Source organism: Mastacembelus armatus, chromosome 13 (genome assembly GCF_900324485.2).
Source record: "Mastacembelus armatus chromosome 13, fMasArm1.2, whole genome shotgun sequence".
In the NCBI taxonomy this organism is placed as follows: domain Eukaryota; kingdom Metazoa; phylum Chordata; class Actinopteri; order Synbranchiformes; family Mastacembelidae; genus Mastacembelus; species Mastacembelus armatus.
In genome coordinates, this window is record NC_046645.1 from 23,779,492 (window position 1) to 23,801,013 (window position 21,522).

The following is a 21,522-nucleotide window of genomic DNA, read 5'->3' on the forward strand; positions in this document are numbered from 1 at the left end:
TTTTTTAGAAAACTGTGTTCCTCACTAAAATAAACATGTTACAGCAGAACAAGATAAAACAGACCAATTGCAGTAGGTACAAAAGAACAGACAAAGCTTAGGAATAAAACATATAAAGTAGAAAAACCTATCTATGAATCCATTTTAAATTAAAACTGTATCTAGATACAAATAATCACTATATTTAGCATTGTATTGTGTATAAGTTTGTAATATACAAGTGAAGTGGTGAATTACATAGATGATATAACAAGTATAGGATAAATAGTTATGAATGTCAGTATGAAGTAAAATAGATTGTATCCAGTAAACTAGTTACCAAATTAGGTATAGGATAGCTATAGTATAATGGCATCAGCACCAAATATTAGTTTGACATAACAGATGTGTTACAGTCAGAAAGTGCACTGTGATAAGGTTAAGCAATAATAATGATATCACCACCTCAGCATGTGAGTATATGAGCCTTGTTTGACACGTATGTGTTTGTTTACCTTTGCACTGCAGGATCCTGCCTCAGTAAGTCAGGGTGAGCGGGTCACTGGCGCCCTCTGCTGGACAGTTCACGAACTACACTAAACAGTGACACCACGTAATATGAATTCGCTTCTGTTTATTATATGTTTAAAATAATAATTAGAGATGCCTTTCGATTGTATTAGTAAAATAGAAGTAACGCGAGGCCACAAGAGACAGAGCTGATCTGCAGCGCTGTCTCTTTAAACCCACGGGGTCCTTATTTGGCAGGAAGTTAGCCGCTGCTAACAGGAAGTGAAATAATGAGGACACTTTGAGGTGCAGGAATTGGCAAAGAGCAGCGAGTCCAAACATTGCTCTTTACTCTCGTTTAAAGTCTCCCTGATAAAGGTAATGTTAATAAAATCTTACCTTGACAGGTAAACGTTTCCTCCGCTGTTTAAAATACTTGTGGTTTGTGTTTTTGGCGCCGTCTACTTCCATCGTGGCGCGTTGTATCAGAGCAGACATGGCTCAGTGTGCTCACACTAGCAAAACCAATCAATTTAATCGATCAGTCTAAATATACTCAGTGTGCTGGGTATCCCGGACAGTCTTTGTGTCGGGTTTTATCACTGCTGCTGTGGCTCAGGTATCTCAACCTTACATTTGTGCCTGTATTTCGCTTACAGGAGTTTTGAACACGAAGGATTTATACACCTGTCTGCTGCCCCACCTGTGATTGATTTATTGATTGATTGATTAGCTGTCCACGTCACAGAGTACAGAGGGGGCTACTGCAAATAATTCAGTTGTTGATTGACCCGAAATGTCAAACGCTTAAGATTAATCAATAATGCAGCCTTTTAGTTCTTCATGACTGGATGCTGATCTTGTTGCTTGTCAATAGGCTTCATCTTCATCCTCTTCATCTTCCTCGTCACAGGAGGAACAGGCAGCCGGCCACCTGTATGTGAAGTCCGAGGCAGCTATGGTGAGTAAGAACCTAGAAACTATGGAAAATGATCCAGTGACTATTGATCAGACATGGACCACTGCAGTATCTGTGTTTTTCCTAATGCTTCATTGGGTCCAGTTTTCTGTGGATGATTGTCATTTAGGACAGACCATCTTCTTCCTCATTTCATCGCTCTCCTCCTCTTCCTCCCCTCTCTGCCAGTCTTCAGCTGTGGATCTTAAGACCAAGGAGGAGAAGGATGCAGAGCTGGACAGACGAATTGAAGCTCTGAGAAAGAAGAATGAAGCTCTGGTTAAGAGGTACCAGGTACGGACATCTTCGGTTTTACAGACAAACACACACACAGGCCATCGTAACCCCAGTCAACCTGCTGCAGGAATCAGAACGATAACGTCTTATGTCCTTCACTGAGGATAACATCACATGTCGGGGTCATGCACCTGTGTGCCCTTTTATGAAATCAGAAAATATATTTTTTTAAAATTAGCTTAATTAAAGGCTTTATAAAGAAATAGGTCTCTTTTTTCACCAGGATTTTTTTTCTACTCCACTTCTATTATACTGGAGTCTATATTATTATTAAATATTATTATTAGACCACATTAGCAGTTTTTGTTTAATAGGAATGTGGTGGTGCTGATAACTATCCTTACTCAGCAGATCAGGTGTCAGCGATCACATGACAGAGCTACAGTAAATGGTTTCTTCACCAGTTTGTCAGAGCAGGTCATTTTTAACATCACTCAATCCTGAAAGAAAATTATTCCAATTATTCAGTGTAGTCTCCTGATTTTATTTATATATATATACAGATAATGTGAAGCTGTCAGAAAATGAAGTAACTATCTGCCAGAGTTATGATCTCCACTCTTTATTATCCTTTGAGTCTAGCTGAATGAGAAAGCACTGTCTGGAAACACAAAGAGGGAATTTTGTACTATTTTTGTATAATACTCCTTAATCTAGTGCCTGCGTTAGGACCAGATCTCTCAGGGGCCAGGATCGAGAGGAGGAGTGATTATAAAACTTTGTGTTAATGTGAACCTGGCTATTGTTTTAAGACAGACCTAAAAATCTGACCCTTTCTCATTCATATCAGAGCTGTTACCTTATAAACAAGTACACTGCAATAAAATAATACACTCAACATATTCTATATGCTAATGTGTTAGACTTTTTTTGTTATTCTGCAAAAAAATGTAAATGCTTAAATTTTTATCAGAAAATGACAACTACATAAAGTGATGCATGTCAGTCAAGCAGCAGCTTTCCAGTGCACTGCCAACTGAAAAAAGCAGCAGTAATATCAATATTTTCTTAAGTGTTTAACCTGCATCTACAACACAGAACCTCCTGCTTAGAATTAGTCTGGACTTTGGCTCTAATCTAAAGTCACTTGATACCAACAGGAAATTGAGGAGGACAAGAAGAAGGCGGAGCAGGAGGGCATTGCTGTGACCACTCCTCGAAAGCCTCGTCCCCACGAGCCGGAGGTGGACAGGAGGAAGACGGAAAAAGAAAACTTCACAGTCACAGTTGACCTTTCTAAACCGACAGGGGTAAGACATGATCCCTCACGTCAGCATGGCCACACAGACTCACACGTTCATCCCATAAAACTAAAAATGAATGATGCACTGACTCAGTTATAACGAAACTGTGACGCTACTGCTGGCTGTAGAACATTTCTTTATCTGTTTTATGAGGATCCTGCAGAGGATGGATGCAGCTTATAAACTCTGACACGTTCTCATTACACTGATGAGCTTTAGGCCTGCCAGCCTACCCATCATGCCCTGCTCTGTTGTGCTCTGCTGTTATGCTAATGTCTAACGGGAGATTTGAGATAAGATTTGTTTTTATTAACAGATATAAAATCGTGTCTGCAAATTAAAGGTGGTCTAACATTGTGATACCTGTGAACTGCATTTGAATGAGTAGATAGTTGGATGGACTGTTGACCCAACTACACAAGCTCCAGAAATGGTTCATTCTGAAAATGAGACTGTTTCTCTTGTTGGATGAAATTTTGAGACATAATAAAATTAAGTTGATTTGATTTTAATCTGCATTGATTACACACTTCACACTGTTTCACACAACCCCAAAAGAAAATACACATTAATAATATGTAGATAATGTCATACAGATAGAAGGCTGCATCACCATACGATGTACAATATATCAATAATTTACTACATGGTTTTCAATGACGCAATAAAAGCAGCAACGTTACACTAAAATCAAACATCAACAGTATTTTGCTCTATGTAGAAAAAAAATCCAGCTGTTATGAATTGAAACCATGACCTAGGGTAAAATCATATGAGATGTTTTCCATGATGATTCTCTAATCATGTAGCTCTGCGTCTGCTGTGCAAAGATTTGATCAGGCAAACGTTTCTGGCAAGTCGTCTTAAAGCCGAGCGGAGGTGGTTGGAATTGTTGCAACGACGTAATGTAACGAGATTCTGGTGCGCAGTATATTTCTAAGTACACAAACACCCTGGAAAACAAGCCCTGTGGAGGCTGTTTCTACCTATCTATCTTCAGTTTCATATCAGGCTGTTTAGCTGCTAAATGCTGCACTGTGTTCACGAGGGGGCTCTCTGCCTGTGTCTGGTTGCTGCCTGGTGCTGAGCATGTAGCGGATATCTGGGGATTTTTAGCTGAATGCAACCAGCAGGTAGGCAGTGAGCTGATGCTCACTCTAAAGCTTCATGAAGCTGAGAGGAGCTGCAGGTTCAGTAGCACCTAATGGACCCCTGCAGGCTTCTGTGGGGCAGGTGCTAATCAGCTCCAAGCAGGACGGTGGTGTCAGTGCAGTCAGCCTCTGCAGAGATAAACATCTCCTCAATAATGACCAGTGACGTCTGCAGCCGCCTGACGATCAATCTGTAAAGGTTACAAGACAAAGAAGGGTCAGAAGGATAGCCGGGTGGTATCAGTTCCACATGTGTACTTGACTGAATGAATGGGTATTGATTTAGGGACAGAAGGTCAATTTTAGTTTTAGTCTGTCAAACCTTTTCTAAAGCTTCTGTACTCATCCTGAAAACTGATGAACAGCCGCTGCCTCTCCCTGTTTTGATCATCCCCTCTGTTTCTCTGTCTCCAGACACTCATCAGAGTGTAGTTTTACATAATCCATAGCCCTAATTAGTCTTTTGGACTCTTATTTGGCTCTTATTTGACTCTTATTCGGTTCTTCAGATTAAGGAGGTTTACTTTGTTTAAATTAAAATAAAAGGGGTTCATTTCATTTTTAGAAGGTGATAGACAGTCCACAAACACTGGGGGAGAGATGCTGTGTTAAAAAAATAATACAGCTGTGGTTCCAGTGTGTAGATACTCTATGAATTGAGGATGTGGCCTTCAGTTCAGAGCAGTGAAGGGTTCAGCAAATAAATCCAATAGCCTGAAATGTAGATTTGCACTTGTTAGTGTGAGTGGAGTAACATGTATGCAGTAATTTCCAAGGGGAAAAATCTATGGTGAGAAATATTTCATACATATATGTAGACACATCTTATTTCTGACAGCAGAAGTGCATTACTCAGCAGCTGTGACTGTGTCTGCAGGAGAAGAGAGTCGTGAACGACGGGAAACCTGGAACACCTCGTGGCCGGAAGACGTCAGAGGAGAGCGACGGCCACAGCCCCCACAGGAGGACAGGCTCAGGACGAGTCGGTCGGGGAGGTCAGAGAGGAGGAGGAGTAGGAGGAGGAGTAGGAGGAGGAGTAGGAGGAGGAGTAGGAGGAGGAGTAGGAGGAGGAGTAGGAGGAGGAGGAGTAGGAGGAGGAGGAGTAGGAGGCCGCCAAGAGAGGAGAGATCGGGAACCAAGGACACCTAGAGATGGAGAATCTGGCGAGTCTGGAGGACAGGGACGCAGAGGAGGAAGGAGAGGAAGAGGAGGAGAAGGGGGAGGGGTGGGGACACCAGGTGGCATGGACAGAAAATCCAAAGTGAGTACAGGTGAAAAGGTGCTGAGTCAGACTACCATTCCTGGTAGTTTGTAACTGCATTGTCTTTCTGCTGAGCTGACCAACCAGAAACAAGATTAAATATTTATTGTCGTGATCTTATCATAGTCCTTACTTAATCCAACCTTTACACCCTGTTTGTAAAATACTGGACTGTGATTTGTAACTTATGATGTTTTGTGGACAGGAATGGGAGGAGAAGAGGCGGCAGAACATCGAGAAGATGAATGAAGAAATGGAGAGAATAGCGGAGTATGAGAGAGGACAGCGGGTATGAGAGTCACTGTTAAAAAATTATGCCAAACTCATCTGAACCCACATGGACTACAGAGAGTCCGGCCTCCCATCAGTTTGTTGAAATTAATTTGTGATCAACTTGAAACAGCACAATTCAGATTTTTCCTTTTCCTTATGTGCCTGTCCTTGTTTTAGTCCCAGATTAATATTTCTTTTAATAAGAATACTAGTTTCTGATAACAGACAACTGACTAACAACTGGACTGACGTGGCACAGTGTGACGTTTAGAATTCTTTCTCCTAGCTGGACGGAGACAAGCCGATCCGTAACTTTCTGGATGATCCAAGACGTTCGGGACCAGCACCAGACACAGACCGAAAGGAGGGCAGCAGGAGGCATGTTCGTAACTGGGGAGGTCTGGACTTTGACAATGTGAAGACAGGAGCTGAGCTGGAGAGAGAATGGACTGTAAGTAATGTTCTTCTACAAAGGGTTTTTAGACCTAGATTCAGGCAGTTATTCTCTGACATCTCTGTAGAGTCGAAGGCCTAGTCCAAAAGGCTCCATGGACATGACCATGTCTATGACCGGCCGGGAGAGAGCAGAGTACCTGCGCTGGAAGAAGGAACGAGAGCAAATTGACGAGGAGAGACTAGCACGCCATCGTAACGCCACAGGCCAGTGGAGACGAGAGTGGGACGCACAGAAGACGGAGAACATGTGAGAATGGGGAGGGGGGGTGCAATGCATCCTGGGTGCTGTAGGATTTTTCACCTTGGGAGCATTTTCTCTAGTCATGCGGCCGTAATAGCAGCTTTTTGTTTTTGATTACATTAAGGGCTGAGTTACATTAAATTGGCATCTATAGAGCAGTGGATTATTCCTTTGTCATAAAAAAGACAGCAAATTATCTTTTAAAATACTGCTGCCTCCAGGTGTGACTGTACCATAATTTACATCACACATACCTGGAGAATGAAGCAGATTTACCTGAAGAACCTGGGCACACATTTACGCATTTACATTGTTAAAGTTGTTTCTTATTCCACAGGGAGCTGGTTCTGAGCAGATCTGTGTCTGTACCATGTTCATGCACTGGGTCAGTTCTTATCTCAAGTCTTATGGAGATTTAGATACAACTGGACAGGGAGGTAGTTAAGAGGGCAGAAGGTGTTCGTCATCATCTTTATTGCAACTGACAGGTGTGTGCATCTGTGTGTGTAAGTGTGTGTAAGTAACCCAGTGGCTGTTTTCACAGGTTCAAGGAGGACCCATATGTGGCTGCAGAGAGCGTCACATCTGAACAGGGCAGCAGGAGAGGCAAGTCTTCTCTCACACACACACACACACACACACACACACACACACACACACACACACACACACACACACACACACACACACACACACACACACACAGCTAACATCCAACCCATGTTTCTGCTTGTCTGACATGATGTCACATACACACTGTAAACACTAAGCACTCATCACCACCCCCCTCCTCCAGCTAATTAAGGCTGTTATGCAAAGGAGAGTTGATTAAGCTCGTTATGTAAATGTTTGTTGAATTTCCCTGGAGTCCAACTCGACCTCTGAAGCCCTGCTCATGCTGATCTCAGAGACACTTTCAAAAGAAGTTTCTTTTATGGGTCCTGAGTGACTCCTACACTACAGATTAGTAGATAATCAGCCAAAAAATATATACAGATAAAAAAAAATAGATAAGGTTTATAATAAATTTTTCAATTATAATATTGATATTCTTTTCTAATTCACATATTTCTTTATTTTTCTGTGCTGTGTATTAAAGTCTTTGTATGTGTTCTCTGCAATGTCAACTTGGCACAGATAAAATTAATATTTGGATTTAAAATACAGGCAAAAAAATGGGAAAAGGTTTTGTGCTTTTGCTCTTTCACTAATAATTAGTTAACAAAGATTAAGATTAACATAAGACTCAGCTTAATTAAAGTGCTTAGTCCCTCTGTGTGGGACCAGGGTGTCAGTCAGTGCAACATAATGAGGCTCTAAAGCTTTAGGAAGCGATATTGCTCATGCAGATGTTAAAGTAATTTACCACAGGGTGTGGTCTCAGGACACTGCTTGTCATAACGTCAGAGAGAAAACAGGTCAAACTGTTTTCCATCTTTTGTGCTGCTCCTCTTTTCTGCTGCTCGGTTGGAGCTTGAGATGCAAATGTAGGCTCTACTGGATATTTTCCCAAAACACCAGGTTAAACCCATGGACTGATTCTAGTGTAAAATGTAATTAACATTTACAAGTTTAAGTTGCGTTTATGACTTTGTAACTCACTGATTTCTGCTGAAATAAGCTTTTAGATGTTTTTTTTTTTATGTTTTACTCTACAAGCTGGAGAAAATAACAGAAGAATATAATCAGCACAGCTCTGTTCTCTTTTTTTCTTTTTGTTTAACTAACTTTGTTTCATTACAGAGACATGTAGTTGTAAAATAAGGTTTTGCCCTCCACTTAATGAGATGGAGAAATAACATGGTGTTTGAACGATAATTACATTAAAAGAAACTGTTATTTTAACAGTGTGTGCAATATAAGAACAAAGAGTCAGTTTAAAAAGCTAAATTAATGGAATAAATAATTATGATACCATCATATAAAGAAAAATAACTATGGGAAATTGGAAGTGATGAGAGTTGGTGACCTTTCTTCACCAATACATCCCTCATCTCAGTGTCTCGCATGCATTTCCCTCTTAGTGATGTAGCTCAGTAGAAGGATTAGTGATGTTTTCATGGTTGTGATGTCACTGATTTGTCTCGTGGGTGCGGCGTTTGTGTTTGTGTGTCTGTTAACGTGTCTGTGTGTGTGTCCTCTCTGCAGCCCGGGGGCGTAACTCTCGTACAGAGCCTTGGGGCAGGGCCTCAGGTTAGACCACAGCATGGGACTGAGATTACATTGTGTGTGTGTGTGTGTGTGTGTTCATTATGTGTGTCTGTGTTTTTGTTCCATTTGTGTGTCTGTCTAAAGTAAAACATCTGCACCTATAACCACACTCACCCTTTACTCACAAACACCACTCACCCGCCTGACAAAGCAGCTTGTGCAGATTATGGTTTCATCTTATTAACTTATTTCACTGTTTGAACAGTATTAAATTGCAGCTGCTCCCTTTCTCTGCACAAACCAGCTCACCATGTGCAACAGCAACTCAAACCAGCAGCGTTTCCTTTCTCAAAGTTTTGAGAAAGTTTTTATCTCTATTCAGGCAGTGACAGTTTTCATGTGTTGTCTTAAATTAAAGATTATTCCTATTTTCTGTTTGTGTTTCTGTGCTGGCTCTTACAAAGTCTTCAATGTGAAGCCTGCAGATATCCTGGATTTGGCCCTTCCTCTTCCTATGATGTAAATTTCTGCTATTCCTACCACCAGAGTCACTCAGCTCGTCCCATGGGAGTACACAGGTTTAACCCTAAAAAGCCTCAGGGCTTAGCTGTGGAAGTAGGTGAACATCTGTAAACATCCACTAATCTTTCTCTGAGGCCCTCAGGACGATGAACGGTCTGTAAATAGTTGTTAGTGCTATCTCTGTTGTTAGTGCAAGATGTTTCTCTGAGCAGAGATCTGCTGGAAAGTCACACCACATGTGCAGTTTGTACTGGCTGTGCTGAGAGAAGGGTCAAATTGGGAATTATTTCTAATGCTGTTCACTCCTAGTTTCTTCCATTTCTCTGAGTGTATTACAGGTTATGGCATTACACTCCCCCCACTTTAAAGCCTTCACTTGCTTTGGCTGTATGTGTGTTTCCACATTCTGTGTGTGTGTGTGTGTTTCTCTTTCTTCACCATTTCTAATTTCTGGAATGACTCGAGTGTCGCCCTCACAGCCCCGGGTCACTGTTGAATCTCTTCATCTTCATCCTCTCAATTTCTGTCTTTTCTTCTCCTGACTCTTTCATTTATTATTTTATTATTATTTTCTTTTAATGTAGCGTTGTCTTTCTGACTTTTTTTTAATATATATTTTAATCACATCCTCCTCTCCTCTCTTGGTAGTGGGTCAGCCAGGCAGCAGCTAATTGACATTTGTCCCAGAGTTCAGACTGAACAGTGACCACAGACTATGGATAAACCTACATGTTATTAGTTATTAGTTATTAGAGGTCACACTCCTAGATTAGTATGAAACTTTAATGTTTGCCTTGGTCTAATCTTGAATTTGGTTTTGCGTGGATTCATTCATACCCCCCAAAAATCTAAAAACTACATCTCTGTACCGTGCATGGACGTCACCGCTGCTCTCTCCTCTCTGACTCAGCCCAACTTTCAGATAAACTATTACAAAACAACCTGATTCACACTTATCACTGTCTCCTCCAGACGACAATAAGCGGCCCCCTAAAGTGCCTACATTTGGCGACTTCCTGTCCCAGGGCAGGACCCAGGGGCCCCGAGGGGAGCGGAGCAGAGGGAAGGGCAGAGGACAGAAACAGAGCTACAGGTAAATCTTATGGTTTCTCCTCCACCTGCATCTCAGTTTATGTTCACAAAGAATGTCATTAGGCATTAGATCAAATTAAGGTTATTGGTGGTGGTTCATTTTATATTAGTCAACTAATTATCTGTTCTGTTTTTGTGAATTTCCTATATATTTTTTGTCAAGTGTTTCACTTTTGTTGTTTCCTGCTTTGACAGCATGCATGACAACCGCTGGGAAGGAGAGAAAGAAGAGGAGCAGCACGCTCTGGAAAAGGAAAAGGAGAAGGAGAAGGAGAAAGAAAAGGAGGAGGAGGAGGACAACACAAAGAAAGAGGAGAAGGCTAAAAAGGAGAAGGAAGAAAAACCCAAACCTCCCACAGCACAGAAAGAAAAGGTTCACCTCATCAAAAGCTTGTCCCTGCTTCACCTCCAAGTGGCTGGAAATCTGTTATTGCAGGTTGGCAAAGTTTTTATTTCACTTCTTTTATCTTTTGTCAGGTGGAGGAGAAGAAGGTGGCTGTAGAGGATGACGACGACGAATGGGAGGATGCCAGTGATGGAGGAGAGGAGGAGGAAGTGGAGGAAGCGAGCGAATCGGAACATGACTCCAGGGGCGACGAGAAGAAAGACATTGGGAAAGAGAAAACAGCCAAGAGCAAAGATCCCTCCCCTACATCGCCCAAGCCTCGTTCTCGACCGGTGTTGGCTGGAAGTCCAAAGGAGCAGCGGACTCCCAGGCCGAAGGTCCGCATCCCTCCACCGGCTGCAGCTCAGGACTCACCAGAGGGAGGCAAACCCATCAGCCCCTTCTCCCCTCTAGATGGCCACCAGCCTGTGTCTGACTGGGGGGAGGAAATGGAGATGATGTCGCCCCGAAGCAGCATGGGAGGTGAGAGCCCCCTGAAACCACCTAGCTCTGAGGACAGCCCCCCCCCAGAAGAAGAACCAAGAGCTGGAGGCGGAGACAGTGAGTCAGGCGGCCACCTCCAGTGAAGCTGCTGATCCAGAGAAAGAGGAGAACCCAGGTGGGATGGGCACCATCTCTTCAGCCATACAATCTATAGAGCTGCCAGGTGAGGCTGCTGCCTGTTGTGTTGTACTACCCTCATTTCATTTCCCAGCAGTGTTAAAATTAACCTGCTGGGGACATTCGATTAAACTTATGAAATGAATTAGACTTGACAGGTAGAAGCCATGTTAAAGTGCAGCACAACACTTAGACCATAGATACAGTGTTTGTGGAGTGCAATTATGAAATAACGCCATTTTTCTGTGCCAGTGTGTGCGTCAGCACGGCACAGGGCTCTACTTTAATATGAGTTAGAGGTTTGAGCTCAATCATAAGTGCAGTAAATGAGGAAACGTGGTTAAATCAGCAGAGAAATCTGTTAATAGTATCCATCTTTCCATCTTTTTCATTGTCTTGTCTTGTGTTCTCTGCTCAACTTTGGTATCATCTCTATTTTTTCTTCACCCTCTTCCTCCCTGCTTAATCTCCATCTCCCTTTATTACCAACTTTCTCCTTTTCCCTTTTCACACCTATCTCTGTCTTCCAGGATCAACCATAGACGTTTCCTCTACCCGAGAAAAGGCTAACGCCCAGCAGACTGTGGTAGTGTCTGAACCAGAGTCTGTCCCTGCGGATTCACCTGCTGCACCACCATGTGACAGCGACTATCCTGAACCATCTCATCCTGCCCCACCTGCTCTGTCTGTCCAAGCAGACTCTGAGAGCAGTGAGTATGAAGGGACGATGGACCAGGATCCTCCTGCTGCTCCGTCACAAGGTAATAAAAACTACTCCACAGCTGTGGCTCCTACATGCTAACCTCATCAATACTTTTCTAATCACTTATCAAATATCTGTATAAACAGTGTGACAGAATGAAAGCGGCCACTCCTGTGATAAACCTACAGAGAATTGTCATCTGAGTCAGCAACTTTCCTCAGATTTATGGAGTTTAACAGTTCACTGTGTACTGTCCAGATCACAACCTCACTGTTTTGGTTCACGCTCACTCTCACAGCATCACTTTTGGCTGCAGCAGGAAGCAGCTGTTTTCAGAGAAAAAGCTCTAAAAAAAAAAATCAATGATTTTGCTCTCCAAACAGCAGACACCCAGTCAGAGATGAGTGGGTGAACCTAATGGAGCGTTTAGCAGCTGAGGAGCCAGGGACTTCCCTCAGGAGGAGGTTGAGACCAAACACAGAGCTCAAAGAGAAGGACTATTGGCCTTAGATTCATCAGGTGGCCAGAAATGAACAATAATGTTTCTCTGTGCTGATTGTCTAAATAAACCAATGTTTTTTGTCTAACATATACACTATACCTACTTATGATAGTGATGATGATAGACAATACATTTAACAGCTTGTGACCAACTGGCCAAGAAACAGTGCGGGTTTAAACGTGTATGTACCTTAGTTTAGCATGTTAAAATGCTGACATTAAAAGTACAGCTGGGGCTGATGGGAATGTCATTGGCTTTGCAGGTGCTAGTCATAAAGGAAGGGATTTGGACAGTTGCACTTTTGACTTGATGGTGGTACTAAAGGAAAAACTTGTCTTTTACCTTTTGTATTGGTTGTATAGTAGTGGCTGCACAAAGATTCGCCCTGTGGGGATAATAAATGGATTATCAGTCAATCTGTAAGTTCTTTTATACTGTTTACCAGTCCCAGCATGCAGTGGGTGAGAGGCAGGTCCACCCTGGACAGATCAGCAGTCTATCACAGGGCTGACACAGACAGCCAAACACTTTAGACTCACCAACCAACCTAACCATCCAATAGTGGGTGAGATATTCCAGTCTGGATCAGTCTGGTGGAGTGACGCATCATCTCCAGAGCCACGTGGCTAAAAATTAAATAAAATAAATCAGTTTTCCCACAAATTTTTTATGACCATAAATCATTTTGAGCACTGAAATGTTCTTAGATTGTCAAAATCAATATTTAATTCGCTAAATGAATTTAAAGTTTCATTGTTCCCTTTGTCCCTGACAGCAGACAGCCCCGACCTCCCCCTCTCTCCTGCCGTCCCGGAGGTCGACCAGAGCTCCTCTGAACCATCAGGAGGGAAAGATGGAGACATGGTGCCAGCTGGGACCAACGATGGTCCGACAGATGAAACAGAGTCCTCAGAGCAGCCATCCTCAGGTGCGGTCCTTATCACTGACTTTGAAACGGTGGCTTACTGTAAGAAAACCCCTGCCCACTTCTAGCGCCCTCTCACGCTTCACTCTCCTTGTGGTTCTGTGGATGTGTTGGTTGGATGCTTTGCTTTGTCTTGTTGTGGCTCTTTTGCTTTTTTTTTTTTTTTTTTGCGTTTTTTTTTCCTTTTTGTTCCTTCCACATATAAATGAATAATGATGTGAGAGAGATATTTACACACTCACACATCATCAGCACAGTGTCTTGTCTTTTTTTTTTTTTTTTTTTAATCTGACACAATCATGTGATTGTCACTGCCTCCACCAACCACCCAGGACTGTACTCGCTGTTTGAAACTCCTCCTGACTGTCTTCCTGCTCCTCCTGTGATGACCTGAAATCTGCACCTCCTCTAATTGCCTTTGTTTTATTTACTCCCTGTCTTGTATGTATTGCCCCTATTTCCCTTCTTGTGTTCATCTTTTGCATCATGAAAAATCTTTGCTGCTTTAATGAAAACACCTGCAGGGCATGCTGCACACGTGTGTCTTCTCATTCCCTCTCCTTCAGTTTTTTGGTGTAAATGTGAGTTTGTTAATGAGGTGATATGTTGGCTACTGTTGAAGAGAGAGACATAGAGGCTCCAGAGTTAAATGTCTGATTATCCAGTTTTAAGTACAATCATGGCATCTCAGGAACCACGTCTCTTAAACTTGACCACCAAGCAAACTCAAGTAGCGATCGTGTTGTTTTAAAATCCATTTGAGCTGCTTTGCTGCATTATTGCCAAGAAGTTTATACTTAGAAATGTTGCTCATTAAAATGATCCTGTATGTAGGTCAGAGATAAAGCCACTCATTGAGCTGAGGTGATAGGAATGTACCAGATGTCAGATAGACAGGGTGATGCCAACATAGATGACCTGCATCTAGGCCAAGCCAAATCTGTCCTCATATCAGAGCCCAGATTTATCAAGTGTCTCAGAGTTGGAAATCAGTCCAGAGAGTCACATTTTTGGAAGTAAAATCATTTTATAGAATTTCATAGCTTAATAAATTGCTCTGATCATAGCCAGTATTTTCAGAGAGCTCCAGAATCACCAGGTGAATCATGCATTGTAAAGAAATGCTTACTGAAAGATCATTTTGACAAAGACCAAAGGATTTTTGAGACAGGCATAAGCATCTCTGCAGGACACACTTTCCACACACTTGATTGTAACAGCGAGAATCCATAACTTCATCAGTCCTAAAGGTAAAGTGCACGAGGACGACCTCAGGTGAGCTAAACCTCATATAAACACAGCTGCATCCAGATCTCACCTGCCTGACTTAATCACAACAGGTTAAACCTCATATGATCTCTCATGTTTTTATATGAAGTTTGAATTTGTCAAATCTAAAATGAGCTTCTGTTGTTCTGACATTACACTGATCAGAGGAGGAAAAGATGAACTGTTGTTTACTGAGAGGCACATGCACATTTTCATCGCCATGTTGTCTGGAGTCAGCCCAGTGGAACTATTTTCATTTCCATAAAGGCATGTTTTTTGTTTTTAGCAATGTTTACTACTGTTTACTCAGTTAATGTCAATGACTTTCTGACTTTCTGCATGTGTCTCTCTAGGTAAAACACATCACAGCTTTCAGTAATCAACATTACAAAAATACAGCATTGCTCTTTTGCCTTTTAAAATCTCCATCCTTTCCAACTATTCATTCACTTAGTTACAGTAGATTAGTCTCTCACATCCCAGTTCACCAATGTGAATAAAAACGTTCTGCCAGTATTCTCTATTCTTCATTATTTTAATGTTTTACCAACTTACCCTTACAGATCTTGTCAATGATGAACACATTTTAAAACTTAGAAACAGTCTCAGTTAAAATTCTCCACTCTGGTACATTTGTTAAAATCATTTTGTTTTGTTGTTGTTTTTTTTTTTTTTTTACATATGTGACCGTAGTAAGTTACTTACATACCTACACAAAAAGTCTGTTTCATATTTAACCTCAGTTGAATTAAGTTTCTGTCAGGAAAACATCAGGTCACCTTAATTTCTGCTCTGCTGCTCAGAGTGTCTGACTCCCTCAGAGGTCAGTGCAGGAAGCTTCATAAAGAAGGTTTTAGTCCAGTCAGGAGTGATTCTGAGACACTTTTAAGATATGGGCACAGACCTTTTACCACCTCTATGTAGTTTTACTTCTGACTAGAAAGTAAAAGCATTAATATTTAACTTTGGGCTATGATGCAGCCTGTTGAGTCACCCCAGAGGGTGAATCTTTCTGAAGATTACAGTGCAGTGTCACATCCTTCAGGAAAAATAGGTAAAAGAAACAGTCGCACGTTAGTTGTTTTTCCCAGTCTGTGCGTCTGGTCAGCAGCAGCCAAGTGTTTCCAGTTCCTGTTTGCCATGAACGCAGCCTTTTGTCTTCTTGCTCTGCTTCATAACCTTCCCATGTGAACTTTACTTGGATTCTCTTCACACCTTCACGTAATGGTGTTTCCTTATAGTGTGTGTTCTTTCTGTTGATTGTTCCTTGTGTGTTTGACCATGACTGTGTTTTATCTCCCCTGCCCTACACTTAATAGATTTTTTTTAAAAGTTGTTTTTCATCCTGTGCCAAAGTGTGAAAAGCCTTTATTATTACTGATGCAGGACATTCAGCCAGAAACAAGTGTGTCCTTAAAATAACACCACAAAATATTCCCACTGGGTGCACACTTAGATCCAAAGCACTTCATGGTACCATGAGTTATTAGTGTGTATATTTTCAGCAAAGGAACCATCAGGGAGAACAGAAATCACTCTCCTTGGTTATTTGAGTCATGTAATATGACTGGCCAGGCTTTTAGAGCCCTGCTGATTTTTTTTTTTTTTTTTTTTTTTCTTCTTCTTTTTGTTGTCGGTGGTTTTAAATTATTCATTGTCATTGGGATTCAAGAAACATTAAAAAATTCTTCTGAAAGACATCACCAACCCTACATTTACCACATTCAAAGATGTCACTTCTCTGGGAAGTTGTGGTATAAAACAAACAATACAGAGATTAAGAAAATATCAGCAGCTTAATTGATCATGAAGATGGTCATTTGTTGCAATTATCTCCCTCTGTTGTTTATTCCCACCTATGGCTGGAGCACACTGAGATTCTTTTATATTTTGGATATTTGAACATGGAAACATCCAGATGATGAAAACAACTGTGTTACTTGTGATGGCAGTTGCCGTCTTTTGTTCTCCGGTGTCAAAAGCCACGCTGAGTGCATTCACACTTGTCCTGATGACTCATTTGTGATAAACAGCAGAAGTCAGATGAGCTCATGTGGGATTTCTGAGTGCCGGTGCGTTTGTGTGTGTCGGTGTCAGGGTGGAGATCAGGAAACCAGGGAAATTAGAGACACAATTAGGTTTCTAAAAGGCTTTTCAGAGGAAATGAGCTGCAGCCTGCTGGACAGACGATAGGACGGATAGAACAGAGGCGTTTGAAGTCTGATTGAATTAAATCTGGTGATGTTTCAGAGGCTCCACAGTGGAGCATCAGACTGGATGAAATGAATAACGTGAAGTAACAGCAAACACAACAAGTAGAGTACGCTGTTCAAGAGATCTTTGTCAATGCTTCATAAATTCAGAAGACGTATGGGAGAAATATTAGATGAACAATATGGATCAGAGAAAAACAAATCATCCTCCACTCATTTAAACAAAAAAAAAAAACATACAGGGCACAGTCACTAGAGTTTACAGGTTCACTTTCACTAAATGACTAACTATTTTAACTAAATGCCCACAACAACATGAAGATTTAATTTCCATATACATTTCTGATATTAAAGGCTGTTATTTAGTGAGTGTTTGACATAATAGTGGTGGTGTCAGTTTTGTGTTACCTGCTACTAGCCCAGCCTCTCTGTTCTCTGTTACTAGATTCAGTTTTGAATCAACTCGGAAAATAAACAAATGAATCTCCCAGCCAGACTGTAAATATATTTCCCTATTTTATATTGATTGTATTGTGATACCCACATAAAAGCATGTAGCAGCACTGGATGAGGCTCATAAAAACTCTGAGTCTCTTTATATGCCATAAAACATCACAAGTTCCCAGAGCCCAGTCTGTATCTCAGTCTAAAACCCCAACATGTGAGGATGTGCAGTGATACAGAAAGTTTTCTCTGCATTCTCACTTCTGGTATGATGAATCGAAGGGTCAGACGTGTTGTTGAAATTCACAATAAATCATGTCAGAAAATTACAGTTCATTAGAACATCTGGATACCTACATTTAGTCTTTATTGAAATGAATCTTTTGTTCCCATTAGACATCGTATTTTCGGTACCGAGCCAGTGTAGGATGAGGATGTGATATTGAAATGCTGGTTTGTAGTGTATTGGTTATTAGGCACTCTGCATGTCTTTATATTTCTCCCATTGAGCAGCAGAGGAGCTGACTGAGCAGCATGATGGCAATCATGCTGCTGGAGTCACAGAAAGGGTTCTCCCTCGTGGCTTACTCGCTTTTAAAATGTGCACACTTATGGTACCGTGGTGTGCTTTGGATAAAACCATTAAAAAACACACACACACACACACGTTTTTGGTTGCCACCACTTCCTCCCTGTGTTTGTATCAACAGGCTGAAGCTGCTGGGAACCAACACACTCACTTTCTGAGGAGCATGGAAAATAAAAGGAAGAGTAGACGGATGAAGAGCATCACACTACTCATCACTGGAGAGCCATCACACATCTACGTAAAAAATAAGAGTTTAAAAAAAAAAAAGGAAAAAAAAAAAAAAAAGACTTAAACCATCATGAGGAGGGGAGGGACTGTGCAGCACCGCCATGTACCGGCCTTGTGTCGCCACTCTGTGTCTGAGCAGTTTTTAAGTCTTTTGGATCCATGGGTCTGATCAGCTGAGGGCAGTCGCCACGTTTGTCTCTCAGTCAGGTATTAAGAAGTCAGTAGTAAAATGTCTGTCAGCCACTGGTGCTCAGTACTGAGATAATTCGTCCACGAGAGCAGAACAAATGTAAACACATGTTGAGGATAAAGGTTTCACCTCTCATTTTAGGATTTTTAAGTTGGCCCCATTGAGTTGGACCTGGACTTGACTGACCTGATCCATGAGAAAGAAACTGGTGGGTTGTAAGTGAATCCAGTCCTGATGTTTGCTGAGTCTGTTCAGTCCACACTGCGGGCAGCAGGATGTATGGTTCAACTTCACAACAACCTGTATGTAGAAAACAGTCACTATGCCAAGTACTAACAGGCCTGATGTCTGTTTCTAGAAGCTGTGAGCTCACCAGCCGACAGCAGAGCTCTGCATCATTTTAGCAACTGTCCCCTTCTGTTTTTATTAGCGCTCGGGCTCCTCACTGTGTTGTTTAGAGCTGAAAGGTTGTTCTTCTTCAGTGATTTAATTGGATTCATCTGGTCTTTTAACAGTGGCTGCTTGTTAGCTATTGAACCTTAGCATGTGGTGAGCTAATAAACCTTTGTCCTGACTTGTGCTTCATTACTACATTTGTGTAGAAACTTTGCATTTATAGCTGCTATGAAGCGTTATGTTGAAAGCACTCCACCGATTTAATTCATGTCATTCTCATAAGTTTTTTTTTTTTTTTTTTTTTTTTGACTGTGTATAAAGATGGATGACGTGTCAACACTACACTCAAAGGCATCAGAAATACATCACTACTTGTTTTTCTCATTGTTTTTATTAAAAAACAACCACGTCATGATAATATGTAACTAAGTGCAGTTTGGCTCATTGATCATCCATTTTTTTACACAGTCTGTTTTCTTTATTCCCTGAGTTCTTCCTTGTCAAAACCTACATTACCCACAGTGCAACTCAACCACTCACCTGAGATTGGTTCTGTCCAACTCCACAGATGTTTGTGTTGTTTTAACCCAACTCCCGTGTTTGACGCTGCTCTGTCTGGAGACAACAAAGGCTGTGTGCAACACCTTTCTCCCATACGCAGTAACACACTGTGCTGTGGAAAGTCGGTGGAGTTTCCTTTTAACCTGAATTGCTTTGGCTAATTAGCAGCTTCCAGACTCCAGTGTTGGAGACTGATGATGCTGTTAATGTGAGACTGTAATGTTAATGTGTCTAAATGATCAAAGAACAGCACTGATTAACCTGATAACACTTAGTGTTTGTCGACTTCATTTGGTTTTTAAGCTGGACTCATCACACGACAGGCTCCAGTTGAGCCTTTTCATGCAACTTTAACATCTGTGTTGTGATTGTGGCGGCCATCCTGTGACCTCAGCTCCATTTGTCTTTATCATGTGCTGGTGGGACTCCACCCTGCACCCTGTGGTGTGGTTTGATTCTGTGGCTTTTAATTACTCTGAGAGCTTCACTGTAGCCCAGTCATGGAGCTATAGGTTTATTTTGTGTTTTCGATCAGGCCCAGCTGTGATTTGTGTTGTAGAATAAGTGACTGCAGTGACTCTGTCGGTCAGATGTGGATCAGAGTGAGCAACTGGCCCTTTATGTGATTTAGCCATCTCACCTTGAGGCATCTGGCTTATGCTCTCACCTGGATTAACCCGTTGGATCAGGTGTCTTGCTTTAAGGCATTTTCACACCTCCTCATCTCAGATTCATCGAACTGCCAATCATGTACATCATGTCAGCCAAGCTGCATGTTTTAATGATGTGTGTCATAATCAGGAGTTCATATTCTCAGTTTGACTGTGCTGTTTTTTAGTAATTCTGATGGGCTGTGAATCACTGGAGTCCACTTCTGCAGAGAGGTCTGTTGTAAGAGTCCTGCTCTCAGTGACACACTGCCTCAGAAATACAGTTTCTTTTTAAAATCGAGGGTTTTGTTCCAAAAGGGTCTGATTATGTAAAAAAAATAGTATTTCATTTTAAAGCCATGTTTTAGTATGTTATTCTTTAAATGGAGACACAGGTTTGCATCAAGGTAAACCAACATTAATAAATACTAGAGTGCTGACCTTGGGGCTGCGTTTTATTTTGGAATGAAACCTTTCAGTCATACCTCAGCAGACCAAGGGCTTTAGTTTGGTTTGTTTTTCAGTTCATGCTTTGTGTTCTGCAAACGGCTCGGCCTGTGAGCCGTGTTCTTTACAGCGGCTCACCTGTGGTGTTTGAAGTCCCGGGGTTAAATGGGACACTTTAATGTTCTGTGTTCTCTGCCAGACAAATAAAAGTGATGCATTTGGGGAGAAAGGAGCTGCAATATGTACAGTTTTTAAATGGAACTGAACATTTCTCAGTCGAGGGTTTGTGTAAAATGTAGGGACATTGAGATGTGTTTGTTTTTTTTCTGATGTTGGATGACAGGTTGTGTTTAGAGCAGTAGATATTTCAGTGCACATCCTCGTCCACGGTGTCTTCCTGTTTGATACATGAACTCGATCTGAACTCTTTGCCTTTTCGGAGTGGTGTGTTTTCATGAGATTATCAGGGCTAGCATGAATCCAAAATTGTAGCTTCTAAGCGTTGTCTGAGCCATCAATGAAATCGACGTCTCCATCAGCTCACACATCAGAGAGAGAAGCGCCCAGATGTTTGCACCGCTTTCTAAAGTGTGTACCCACAGGAAATGCTGCTTCATGTGTTTTTTCTCATTTAGCCAATAAACGTTTTTCTCTGTCTACAGTCAGGTGTGTTTTTTCTTCTTCTGTAGGTGTGAGGCAGATAAAAAGGTCTCAGAGTGTGTCCCTATTGGATTAAAAGGCCTGATGCTTGTAAAGTCCTGTCAAACTGTAGATTGAAATAATGTCCTGCTCACCAGGCTCAGCCTAAAACCACTGCCTTTACCGCACCGCCCACACCGCCCTGTTGTTGTCTGCTTCTCATCCTTGGCATGATGCATGATTGTGACCTTGGCCGCTGTGGGACAGGAGGAGCATTGGCCCATCCGTCTTCATTACCAGAGCGGGATGAGGGTTGGAGAGCCCCGCACAGATGAGTCACAAGCTGCAGTCACAGACCGCACTCTGAGCAGTTCATGGTTTGGTGTCGGGCCCTGTGCAGGATCTGCAGGAGGAAATCACAGGCGGTGTAATTTGTGGATGAGGACTCAGCCTGCATCGCTCCCGTTTTCTGCTGCGGGACGTTTCTCTCAAACTATGACCCAATCCTTGGGTGTTGCGTACTTTCAGCTCCTCCTCGTCCAGACCTGCGTCAAGTCAGGCGGAGGCGCGCCGGAAAGGTGGCGAGGTTCCCTTCAGAATAAAATTATATTTTACACAAAATAAT

General features: G+C 41.9%; 1 protein-coding gene across 1 annotated transcript; it reads left to right on the top strand.

Moving 5' to 3' along the window:
* The first annotated feature begins 765 nt into the window (after positions 1 to 765).
* ccdc9 (coiled-coil domain containing 9) lies at positions 766 to 20,917 on the top strand. Its single transcript, XM_026295828.1, is given in 17 exon segments — positions 766 to 867; positions 1,403 to 1,450; positions 1,637 to 1,741; positions 2,845 to 2,994; positions 5,017 to 5,400; positions 5,606 to 5,689; positions 5,960 to 6,124; positions 6,195 to 6,376; positions 6,915 to 6,976; positions 8,519 to 8,563; positions 10,016 to 10,136; positions 10,331 to 10,508; positions 10,613 to 11,041; positions 11,043 to 11,187; positions 11,672 to 11,902; positions 13,122 to 13,274; positions 17,908 to 20,917. Coding segments are annotated over 16 exon segments (2,442 nt in total). The 5' UTR covers positions 766 to 867; positions 1,403 to 1,447; the 3' UTR covers positions 17,913 to 20,917.
* Positions 20,918 to 21,522: the final 605 nt, after the last annotated feature.